Source organism: Gigantopelta aegis, chromosome 9 (assembly GCF_016097555.1).
Source record: "Gigantopelta aegis isolate Gae_Host chromosome 9, Gae_host_genome, whole genome shotgun sequence".
NCBI classification, from domain to species: domain Eukaryota; kingdom Metazoa; phylum Mollusca; class Gastropoda; order Neomphalida; family Peltospiridae; genus Gigantopelta; species Gigantopelta aegis.
Genome location: NC_054707.1, coordinates 28,910,830 through 28,923,836, shown reverse-complemented (window position 1 = coordinate 28,923,836; position 13,007 = coordinate 28,910,830). Strand labels below are relative to the sequence as shown.

At 37.2% G+C, this 13,007-nt stretch overlaps 1 protein-coding gene across 2 annotated transcripts in view; it reads left to right on the top strand.

Moving 5' to 3' along the window:
* Positions 1–3,135: 3,135 nt before the first annotated feature.
* Positions 3,136–13,007, top strand: part of LOC121381864 (cytoskeleton-associated protein 5-like) — a 200,247-nt gene continuing 190,375 nt past the window's right edge. For both annotated transcript variants that reach the window (XM_041511240.1, XM_041511241.1), the window contains exons 1-2: positions 3,136–3,232; positions 9,337–9,397. In XM_041511240.1, coding sequence (XP_041367174.1) covers positions 9,341–9,397 — 57 coding nt within the window. In that variant the 5' untranslated portion in view covers positions 3,136–3,232; positions 9,337–9,340. The remainder of the gene's footprint in view (positions 3,233–9,336; positions 9,398–13,007) is intronic.

Here is a 13,007-nt window from a genome sequence, read left to right as displayed (position 1 = left end):
TCCTAGTTTTAGAAGTGGACAGCCGCTAAACACAATCGTTGGTTGGCTGCACCTCACTTTTAATCACCTCAGATGATTTTGCTTGACCGATATCTTCTGTTGGGATGTGATGTTTCAAATTGCTATCCTGCCTAATTTTGGACGAGGCTGTCAGCTTTGGAACTGAAAATGGTGTACATCTCTACGATTCCGCAGTAGCGGATCGGGGGGGGGGGGGGGGGTTCCAGGGGGTCCGGACCCCCTTTTTGAAAACCGACCATAACCTTTAAGGGGAAACGTGATTATATTAACTGTTCTAAATATTGCAATAGGCGCGCTGTGTAAAAGGAGAGATCAGTCATCACATTTGGACCCCCCCCCCCCCCCCCCTTTCAGAAATCCTGCATCCTCGCCTGTTCCGGGTCGATTTGCTTTGCCTCAAATTGTGACAAACGAGAAAGTATAGGTAATTAACTATTCTGTTTCTTGGGTTGGGTTTTTTTTTGGGGGGGGGGGGTTGTGGGGTTGGGTTTTTTTTTGGGGGGGGTGACGCGGCAGAGCAACTCGCCCCAGTTGCACTTTATTATGTTCAAAGTAAACTTAAATTACTATGTATAGTAACACGAGCAGTGAACAATTATTAAACTGATTTCGTCTGCTATAACCAGGCAGACACATGCTAGAGCTACTAATTGTTAGCCAACCAACCAAGCAAGGTGTTTGAAGCATATAAAATCCATGTCATGCCAGGACTGAAATAACGATTAAGATTCAAGATTGCCGGATGACACCTGCAATGTTTAATTTACTGATGTTTAGTGGTGTTTTTCCCGTGACGTAGGAGCGGGACGTAGCCGATGATAAATCGCTCGCTTGATGCGCGGTCGTTTTAAGATCGATCACCGTCGGTGGCCCGATTGCACCTTGACTGGCATATCAAAGGCCGTGGCATGTGCTAGCATGGCAATGGGATGATACATATAAGAGATCCCCAGCTACTAAAGGAGAAATGTAGCGGGTTTCCTCTCAAAATTATCAATGTTTAGCATCCAATAGCCGATGATAAAAAAATAAAATGAATGTGCTCTAGTGATGTCGTTAAACAAAACAAAGTAACTTTTTTTCATGTGACAAAACTACGTAATCGTAACTATTTAGAACACTAAAAGGGGAAAAAGTAGGCTACTAACTGTCCTGTTAATCACGCGACTCTCACATTCCTAGTATTTTTGTGGTACTCACGACAGCGTCGTCTGTCGAGACTGTTTTAAGTTTTTATTGTACACTGGCTATTTAAGGGAGATAATTAAGGATACAAAAAGAAAGAAAGAAATGTTTTATTTAATGACGCACTCAACACATTTTATTTACGGTTATATGGCGTCAGACATATGGTTAAGAACCACACAGATTTTGAGAGGAAACCCGCTGTCGCCACTACATGGGCTACTCTTCCGATTGGCAGCAAGGGATCTTTTATTTGCGCTTCCCACAGGCAGGATAGCACAAACCATGGCCTTTGTTGAACCAGTTATGGATCACTGGTCGGTGCAAGTGGTTTACACCTACCCATTGAGTCTTGCGGAGCACTCACTCAGGGTTTGGAGTCGGTATCTGGATTAAAAATCCCATGCCTCGACTGGGATCCGAACCCAGTACCTACCAGCCTGTAGACCGATGGCCTGCCACGACGCCACCGAGGCCGGTTAAATTAAGGATACAGTCTCAGGTCTAAACAGCTTGAAAGTAGGCTTGTCGGTTCATTTAAGGTTGTAAATGCCAATACTGAAGACAAACTGGGAGAATAAAATACACTATCAAACAGTACAAAACAATCATTATGTAGCAGGTGGATTTTGGAAATGATACATTTGTGTATGAAAAATCCGGCAGGGATGGAGAACATTTCTGTGTAGGGTCCGTTTCTGTCCCTCACCACTCTACTACTGCACTACGAATACCGGCACATGAGCTTGCTATTACATCATTGAAAGCAATTTGAATCAAACATAATTATAGAGGGATTGGATTCAAAAGTTAGAGGAGCCACCATTGAGCCTGGAGACAGAGCTCTGATGAAAATACTCGCCTTTATGGGCAAAAATAAGTTGGCTGACAGGTGGAATGAAGAGCCATATGTTGTCTTGCAGTAACAGAATCCGGAGATTCCTGTCTCTGTGGTGCAGAACGAGAGTGATGAGGGGCGGAAACCTCAAACAACTACGTACGCAGCGATAGGTAATGAAGATAATGAAACAGCACCATCTAAAGGAGATGAATCGGAAGAAGATGATGATATCCTTAATTCTTTTCCAGGTTAAAACTCCACAGAGTAATACCAACATCAGTACGTCCTTCTCGTGCAGGTGATGATGATACTTGATCACGAATCTGTGGTAATAGAAGGATCTTCGTCCTGTTTTATACTGTTGTGGATACTGTCAATACTTCAGGTCAGTTTGATGATGAAGAAGGTAGTACTTGGGTAACATCTGTAAAACGTGACATTCTGGACATTCCAACTCAGACCTTTGAGAGCGACTAAACACATCTGTATATTTAATTTTAAAGTGTTGGCTTTTTCCAAGATTTGTAACAAGGCAAAAGATCAAGACACATTATATATTTGTAGTTAAGGACTTAATTGCCTACTTGTATATGATATCTATACCTAAATCTCTTGATGCTGTGAATAAAACCTGCAGTTTGTGATAAATCTACACAAAACATTTATTATTAATAATATATTATTGTTTACCCGATATTAGGACCTTACAATATAAGACCAATTTTAATACGACACTCAAGTGGTCGTAGTAGCGAAGTTTCACTTGTAGGTTTGTTTTGGGGCGAGATGACCAGAATTCTTTTTGACTTGATCGTTTTGCTCTAATACCTGCTCGCTATTCGTCCTGGTAATTGTGCCGTTATTCTACCAAAACGACCCGACTTCACGATAAAAAATATATATAGTGTGAAACTGCATTTATTTTCACAGGAAACATCGTATTTAAAAACAAAAACATTTCCGTAATCAGGCGTTAGACAATATACTTATTGGAAGGCTTAATGCTCTAGAAGTGCAGCAAATTATAAAAAGAGAAGAAGAAAACCAATCCATCCAATCAGAACTCGGCTTACAAACAATTTTAAAATAGACATTTCTAGGAGCTCTCAAAAGACTCAGGATTAGAATTTTTCTAATAATTTGTTGATATTTATTGGATTTCATCAGTTTGACAGTGCTAGCCGTGTAAGTTTTAAAATTAATAACATAAAAAGTCTCCCATATACTTTCTCACATCAGTTAATAGTTTATGGATTGAATGCATTTTGTTAAAAACAAAATTCTTTCTTCTTTTTGTTTTCTTCTTTTTTTTTTTTTATGACGGCTCTTGCGGATATGTCACTTGCGCAACACACAGATGATATAATCTAGATATATATTTTGATATATCTGATACCTGACCACTATACTAGCTTTTACTTGCGTAATGCATGATGTTTTGTTGTCATTTAGCTTGTGACTACTCCAGTGCTGGCTTTAAAGGGATAATTGGGCAAGACATTTTGCCTGGTAATGCATATTCAATGATATTTATTACAGATTAATACTGCATGCCTTGGAAAACCACAAATGTGTTGCGGACCTACTATTCATTGTCAAACAGTTGCCTGATGAAAAATGTAGCCGGTTTCCTCTGATGACTATGAGTCAGAATTACCAAATGTTTGATATCCAATAGCCGATGATTCATTAATCAATGTGTTCGAGTGCTTTCGTTAAACAAACTAACTTCTTCTGTGACCTACTTTTCATGGTTATTGCACATAACAGTAAATCCTTGTCCACACCATATGTTGCACACTGGACCATCAAACCTCACACGTAGGAACAACTTGGGATGGTAGTGTGTCGCGTACTATTATTAGGTCATTGTGACCTACTTTTCATAGTCTACTGCACATAACAGTAAATAATTGTCTAGATCATATCTTGCATACAGATGCATACAGAACCATCAAACCACATGTAGGAACAACTTGGGATGGTGTTTGGTCCAAAACAAACTTCATCCATCCCATTGCAAAAATTTCGCATAATTAGACTTGAATCATACCAGGGTATAATCCAGACACTTTTTTTTTTAAGGCTCCCTTGTTGGTCAATTGGGAAAAATAATGTTTCAAATAAAAAAAAGGGGATTCTCAAGAATACATGTATAATCAATACCAATACATTGATCAAATTAGTGTTCCAGTTTTATATATATCTTCATCATATTAAAAACAATTGTTTTATTTATTTTAACATTAAATCCATATAAGTACATATGTTTCTCAGTGTTTCTTTCATTGGTATTCCTAATATTTAGTACAGGTGATAACAAGTTTATTAAAAATGGGAGTGTTTGGGGGGGGGGGGGGGGGGGGGGAAGGAGGAAATATTGCTTACAGTGTTTCTGCCAGAAAGAAATTTTTGGGTATGGCGCTATGAATAATGAAATTGAATGTTTACAATAGGTGTGCTGAATGAATAGTGAGTGTGGGGGTCCTCCCCCATAAAGAAAATGAGTTAGGTTTAAGGTTAGGATTAAGAAAATCATACAGTCGTAACAGTGATGATAAAAAGTAATTAATTTTGTCAAAAGATCAACTTAAAAAAGTAAAATTTGGGTATGGCGCCATACCCATTTTACCCTCTGGCAGAAACCCTGGCTTAATATATATACATGTATTATATGTTTTTCAAAATGGTTATCCCATAAAGGATTAAATCTTCTTACATTTGTATGGTTGATTCAAATTAAATCAGTGGTGTATACACAAAGTTATAATTATTTAACACCTAAAACTTCAGTTGTTATTCTCAAACTTTTATCAAATGTCCCAGAGTTTGATGTCATTGTCATGAGTATATCACCATTCAAAATGGTAATGTTTTATATGACAATTGTAGTCCACTTTAAATGTGTTTTTCTCCCATCCCACACCCTGCTATTTTTTATTGGTTGACATTTGCTGGGGTGTTCATTTATAAGCTACAGCATTTTTTTAAAGTTTGTATTATTACCTGGTATTATTTAAATACATTTACATCGGTTCACCCTTATGTTATTGTAGATTCATTATGGGAGGGGTAGAGGGTTGTTAAAAATTGGGGTAAAGCAAATGTCTGATTCTGCATTGCGCTAATGTTGAATGGTCCTTTGTTGATCTCTGTGGCCATTCAAAATACGTAATGCAAAATCTTGTTTTTTTAATACCCCTGTTCTTCGGGTTATGTTTTGTGACCGTGAGACCATTCCCACTCCTACAAATATATTACATTACATTTATTAACATTCCCTGCCCTCATGTCCCTGTCAAACAATTCAATGTCATGATGATTGCGAGATTTTCTGTTCATATTTTCATTTGGGGTGTTTAGTAATGTTAAAACAAAATGGCCATGACTGGTTGCATTTTACTTTATGAATTAAAATTACGTTGCACAACTACAACTACAACCACCCCCTCCTCCCTCCCCCACCCTCCGAAAAATAAGTAAAATATCAAATTATGTTTTGTCACGCAGCTCATAATTCCCCCTCTCTTGAGTGTACATTGCGTAATTCTCGAATGGCCCTGTTATTCAGTCATAAATAATAAAGAAGTAACATACTGCTGGTCGGTAGATGTTAATTTCCAGGGTTCTTATTCATCTAAAAATATTGAGAGTCCATGGACTCATGACCGTATATTTTGAGAGTCCATTAGGAATGTAGGAGAGTCGATATTTGAAGATGAATTGATATATGCAATAAAATATCAAGTGAATTGTATAACAACTGACAACACAAAAAACATTGACATTTAAATGGTTGACATGAATAATAAAAAAAATATTATTAAAATGTATGATAAAATATAAAACAAATACCAGGTAAGAAAAAAATATTGCGGAAGAATTTTTTTTTTTTTTTATCGCGATCAACCAGTTTTGTTTAGTTGATCCGCCTCACAGTGTGAATAAGCGCTGTTTGCATGTCCACGTAGCCAGTCTACTATTCAGTAGTGTACTGCCAGCTGTTTTTCGTAAAGCTGGAAAACGCAATTAAATAAAATGTAATACTGTTTAAGACATGTTGCATTTTTTATATTAAATGTTTGATTACTAGCGACAACAAGTTTTACTTTTTAATAGTCATGTTTTGTCGTACCGGTTAATGTTGTAAATCTGGGTCACGTGGTTGAGTTCAGTTCCATGAAGTGGGTGCATTGATGAGGGCGGCTTTCTTGAGTGACCAACTGATTGTACCAATTAACACTAATTTCCAAGAATTTTCGTGAATTTTGCCGATTTACTTCACAGTAAATTTAGATGTTTAAAAAAAAAATTGTATTAAAGTTTTAAAATAAAAATATACTGCATCTGCAGGGACACACTGTATGCAATATGGTGCGTCCCATCCTTGATCTCTGCGTCAGGGACCCGGGACTCCGGGTCTATGAGAATCCTGAATTTCAGACTGGATCAACTTTATTACAGCCTACAGGCTGGTAGGTACTGGGTTCGGATCCCAGTCGAGGCATGGGATCTTTAATCCAGATACCGACTCCAAACCCTGAGTGAGTGCTCCGCAAGGCTCAGTGGGTAGGTGTAAACCACTTACACCGACCAGTGATCCATAACTGGTTCAACAAAGGCCATGGTTTGTGCTATCCTGCCTGTGGGAAGCGCAAATAAAAGATCCCTTGCTGCTAATTGGAAAGTCTTCAAAGAGTAGCCCATGTAGTGGCAACAGCGGGTTTCCTTTCAAAATCTGTGTGGTCCTTAACCATATGTGTGACGCCATATAACCGTAAATAAAATGTGTTGAGTGCGTCGTTAAATAAAACATTTCTTTCTTTCTTTTCTATTGATACAATAATTAATAATAGAGCTAATTCACGTTCCTATTGTGTGGCCTATTGTCAATGCCCCCCAATTTGTAGACAGGGCTATTTTTATGCGATCTCGCGTCAGTTCACGACTAGCGTCCACCAGCTGCCCTGCTACATGCACTTTTGCAGTGGAATGTGAAAGAGGTCTATTGAAAAAATCCAAATAAAGGCCAACATTTTTAATAGAAATCTTTTCTCTTTTATTATGTTTCCGGTGAGTGCCGTGTGCAAAACGGCAGGAAATATGAATTGGGGAATGCACTGTATACAGTGTATCGTATGTCGACTGAGATACGTTGTGGGAAATATCTCGCCTGCAGTAGTCAGAAGGACCGGCCTCGGTGGCGTCGTGGCAGGCCATCGGTCTACAGGCTGGTAGGTACTGGGTTCAGATCCCAGTCGAGGCATGGGATTTTTAATCCAGATACTGACTCCAAACCCTGAGTGAGTGCTCTGCAAGGCTCAATGGGTAGGTGTAAACCACTTGCACCGACCAGTGATCCATAACTGGTTCAAAAAAAGCCATGGTTTGTGCTATCCTGCCTGTGGGAAGTGCAAATAAAAGATCCCTTGCTGCTAATCGGAAGAGTAGCCCTTGTAGTGGCGACAGCGGGTTTCCTCTCAAAATCTGTGTGGTCCTTAACCATATGTCTGACGCCATATAACCGTAAATAAAAATGTGTTGAGTGCGTCGTTAAATAAAACATTTCTTTCTTTTTTTAGTCAGAAGGTTAAATGTACAATTAACTAAATTTGTAAACGAAACACTTAGTGTACCCTCCTCCCAAGCAGAACTGTATTCTGCCAATAGCAAATCGACACACAGTACCCAGTCATGCATAACAAAGGGTTGACGCCATTGCTAGGCATTGTGGAATCGACACCAAATTACAAAACAAAGGAATTGCTCGTCAAGTTTCAAGTGACCATGATAGAGCAACTTTGGGAATCTTAATTGGGAAACTGTTGGGTCGAAATTGGGAAAAAGTTTGATATTGGATTGGGAATTTACGTTAGGGGAATGAGGCCATTTATTGGCCCCAAAATATATGGTAGATTATACCCTGCATACCCGTAACATATTAATATAGGTATGGTTTTCCATCAAATTCTTTATGGGCGTATCATGTACCTCACCGGTACTCTTGTTTCAGTGATTCTGATGACATTTTTGGAGTGTCACATGCAGTGTTTAAGCTGTCAAATGTGAATTAATATTGAATTTGGCAAAAATATTTCATTATTAAATCGTCAAAAAGCTAATTAGAAAATCCTGTATTATATATATTCTTTAATAATAACTGAGACAAATGATAACGTTTATTAAATTTTGTAGTTTTATTATTCTTGAAAATAATTATCAGAATCTGAAATATAAAGTATAGATAATACTGTATAAGAATATTTTGAGGCTACCAGAATATGATGCTGGGCTACCACAATTTAGGTACCTGGTAGCCCGTGGCTACATTTTTCCAATTCTGATAAATATATATTTTTAATATGTTTCATCATTGTTTAAATCATAATTTAAATTAACGTTTATCATAATAGATTTTGTATGTGTGTGCTTGTGTGTGGTTTGGAGTGACTATTTTATCAATATAAACCTTGGTGATCGCTCAAAAGTCTAGGTTTATTTTGATTAACAATAACATGCCATCTTAAATATATATTGTAAGACACCAAGAATACTTGTCATTGACTGAAATAATAAATTTGTTCATTAATATTTGTAACTTTTTTATGAATGCTTCTATTAACATTACCACAATGTCGGGATTAGTAAGATAGTTCTGCTTCGATCCTGTATGGGTAAAACATTTGTCCTCCTGTTTTTTCTTTGTTTTTGTTTATTATTATTATAATTTGTTATTTCATTAATAAAGTATATGGAGACAAACCTAGCGAAATATACTGGGTTTTTTTTGGCTCCAAACTTTGCTTTCTTCCTGTTATTTTTAATGAAAGCTGATTAATATTCATGAAGCTGATCAGGTACATGTTTATGTACATACATATTTTGTACGAAAGATTGTTGTTTGAACAATGATTAATTCCAGTTAACAGATTTCAGAGTAAAACGAGACAGCAGGTGCCTAGTGGTGTTACAGGTTTTCTATTAGTGATAGTTGTTGTATTAGTGTGTAAGATCACTTTGCCTTTACATGAATTTTTTTTTAACCCAAACTGATCTAATGCCCCCAAAAATGTAAGTGATAAAAAGTAAATTGTCAAATTAACACATTTGAGTATGAACATTGAGATAATTAAAAAAAAAAAAACTTGCAACACCTTCCCCAAAATTTGAATATTTTTGGGGTGTAATTTTCTGACCTCCGATGATAAAAATTTGACTTATAAGTGAGAATATACAGTAGCATTACTGAGCTCTTACAGCTTTAATATTACATGTACATTTTTTTGCAGTGTAATGGGCGATGATACAGAATGGCTGAAGTTGCCAACAGAAGAAAAGTGTCAACATAAGGTAATTCTATCGTTATTAAATTACACAGTTATCATAAGTGTTACAATGATGAAGATGCTTCCAGCTGTTTTCATTATTTTATGGGTTTTTTTACATAAATATGCTTTCTGTTTTAGTCAAATTTAACAAGTGCTCAAACCTAAGATTTTTATCCCTGGAGCTAAACACAGCTTCCAAGAATAAAAAATCTGTGGCTTCTCGGAAGCTGTTTGAAACTCGTCGGGAGCTATAATAGTCCAGGGCCCCATTCCACGAAATGATCTTAGCCCTAAGATTACCGTAAGTGCATACTACCCAATGCACTTAAGTTGATCTTAGGGCTAAGATTGCTTCGTGGAACGGGGCCCAGGAACATTAGGGTTTAACCAGGAAATAAATAGTACACAGCTGATGTTTTTCAGGATAGATGCAAAAAATCATCAGTGACTTACTGACTTATCCTCTTAGTGCCTTGTGGCACATAAGGCCTGCACAAGATTTCTCCAAACTACTCTGTCTTGGGCTTTCTTGACTCCCGTACCCCATGTCAGTCCAGCATTCTTTAGTTCTTCCTCCATTGTCCGTCGCCATGTGGTTTTTGGTCTGCCTCTTGTCCTTTTTCCTTTTTCCTTCAGGCGTCCATATGAGAGCTGTTTTTGCTGGAAGGCTGTTGTTCATTCTGCTGACATGTCCAAACCATTTACACCTTCTTTTCTTTAGAGTTAGACAGACGTTTTCTTGTTTCGTTGTTTGGTGTAGTCTGGTGTTGGAGATGGTGTTGGGCCAGTACATTTTCAGTATCTTCCTTAGGCAGGTGTTGTGGAAGCTGAAAAGTATGTTGGTGTCATGCGCCAACACTCTGATTCATAGAGGAGTACAGAGAGGACATTACTCTGATAGATTTTGAGTTTTGTTCTTCAGGAGTACACTGACATCTCCATAGCGGTTGTAGCTTTGCAAAAGCTGACCTGGCCTTTTCTAATCGTGTTTTGATATCTTGTTCTGTACATGTATAACCACCTCCTAGACTGATGATACTGCCAAGATAAATGAACTTGTCCACATATTCGAGTCGGTGGTGGTTGTGTCAGGTCCATGTTTGTCAGCACTTTTGTTTTATTTACATAAATTGAAAGACCAATGGATCTGGCTTGTTGCTCTAGGTTGTTTGTTTTCCTCTGTACCTGTTCTCGTGTGTGAGATGTTAATTTTTAAGGCAAGATCATCTGTATAAATGAGGTCTTCGAGTGACGAGCTAAGAGTCCATCTGATCCCATTGTTTTGTTGTTGTTTTTGTACTCCAGTCGATGGCTAGTGTGAAGAGGAATGATGACATGACACATCCTTGTCCGATGCCAGATTTCACATTGAATGTGGTTGTTGAATGTCCAACACTGCAGGAAAAGTTCCTGTCGAATATCTTGATGAGTTTTACCAGTTTTTCTGGAATTCTGTAGTGTCGCAGGATTTTCCACAGACTCTCCCTGTGCACACTGTTGAATGCTTTTTCAAAATCTACAAGGTTGATATAGATTTTTTTTCTGTCATTCATTACATTGCTCTAGGATGTTCCTCAGAGTGAAGATTTGTTCCGTTGTTCCTCTTCTTTTTCTGAAACCAGCCTGTTCTGCGTAAAGGAATGTGTCTACTTCTGTTTTCATCCGCATCATGATGATCTTGGTGAAGATTTTACTTGGTATGGAGAGTAGAGTAATTCCCCTCCAATTGCTGCAGTCTGCTAAATTCACTTTTTTGGTTAATTTGATTACCCTTCCATGTGTCCAGTTATCAGGTAGTTCTTCTTGTTTCCATATTTCTACAAGGGTGTAGGAATCCAGCTGCTGTCTCAAGGCCAGTCTTAAAAAACTTCTGCACATAATGAATCTCTTCCTGGTGCTCTGTTGTTCTGTAAAGTGGCTATTGTTGCTTTAATCTCAGCTTTCGTTGGTGGGGACGTTTCTGTCTCCAGATCTCTTTCTGCTAGTTGTGGATCTGGCCTGTTTAGAACTTCATTGAAGTGTTCTGTCCATCTTTTTTCTAGTTCTTCTTCATTAGTCAGCAGCCTTCTGTTTCTGTCCATGACTGGTGTGTTGCCTTTATTATTGGTTGTTTCCACAAATCTGCTTTGTAATCTTGTATACTATGCTCATCTCTTGCCTGGAATTAAGTGGCTGTTTCAGCTTTGCTTACAAGTTCCTCTAAATACTTCCTTATGTCATTTCTAGCTGACTTCTTAACTAGTTTTCAACTCACTGTACTGTATATACAGTCTTTCTTTCAACCTTTCAGATTTGGTTTGACCAATTATGATTTTTAATTCTTTTCTCTCTTGTATGCACTCCACCACATCATCAGTAACAACAGTCCCCAAGTTTCCAAGATGTGCTAACTTTACTATAGCCAGTAAGATATTAACTATCGTCAAGTAATCAGTTTATGCCTGTAACCCGTTTTCGTTATCTACCTTAGCAGGTTCATCCTGGTATCGCATGCACATTTTTAACATCTGCGGTCAAATTTTAAAAATATAGAAAAAGAGAAGATGGAGACAGTAAAATTAATACATGATTCCAACTCGTAAAAATGGACACTAAATTTAGTTAATCTACAAACCTGTACAACACACTTGAATAAAGTTACAACAGAGTGAAACAAGAGTCTGTGTTGTTAAAACCAGAAAATATCCTTTAAAAATAGACTAGAACTCGAATCAATAACCACTACTACTCAGATGCACATGCATTTTTTTAAATATGAAAAATGTATTTTGTGATGTTAGATACAATGGGATGACCAGAAACACTTCTGTTCTATGCAAATGAATAATCTAAGCTATAAAATATAAGTAATTTTTATTTCAGTAATCATGAAAAATATGCTGTAATGTTTAAAAACTAGGGTCTGTCACTTTAAGAATAAGCAAATTATTGTGTTGAAGTCTTTTATTTAAGAACAACAAACAAATGTGTTTGAGGATACTTTTCCTTTGCAAGTCTAATTAAAAATTAAAATTTCAATTATAATTGAACAGGCTGATGCATTAAACAAATTTATTTAGATAATATTTTATTTTTTTATATTAATTATGAAGTTATGAAGATTTTGCTAGGCTTGTAGTTTTTATCAGTTTTGCATCTTGATTCAGGCAAACAGTTATCGTGTATATTTTGATAATGTAAAACTATATTGTCAAGAAGACTTCTCAGTTTTTCTGGCGATCCAACACAATATTTCATGGCGTAATAACAATGCGTTTTCACTGATGCCGCTTTGTCAAACAATTCACTGTGCCATTTCACAGTATGGAACTTAACAGGGCCAGTGCAGACTTTTCATTTCTTTACTTGCGTCTCTCAGAATTAATATTAATACATTGAAGTGTCTTCGTCAATAGCATGTTTTAGAACAGTATAAATCTAAAAATCCACTGACGAAAGTCTGATAACTGACCAAATCCTGCAGATGCGACAAAACGTTCATACTGTGAATATCGCAAACCAGACCAAAAAAGTGCATGCAAGATATGAAAATTTGTAAGGAATGATCTACCCGGCAAACGAGGTGATGTGTCCACTTTCATGCTGTGTTGATTCTCACAGTGCAACGAAATTTTCCCTGTGTGCCCTGAGTA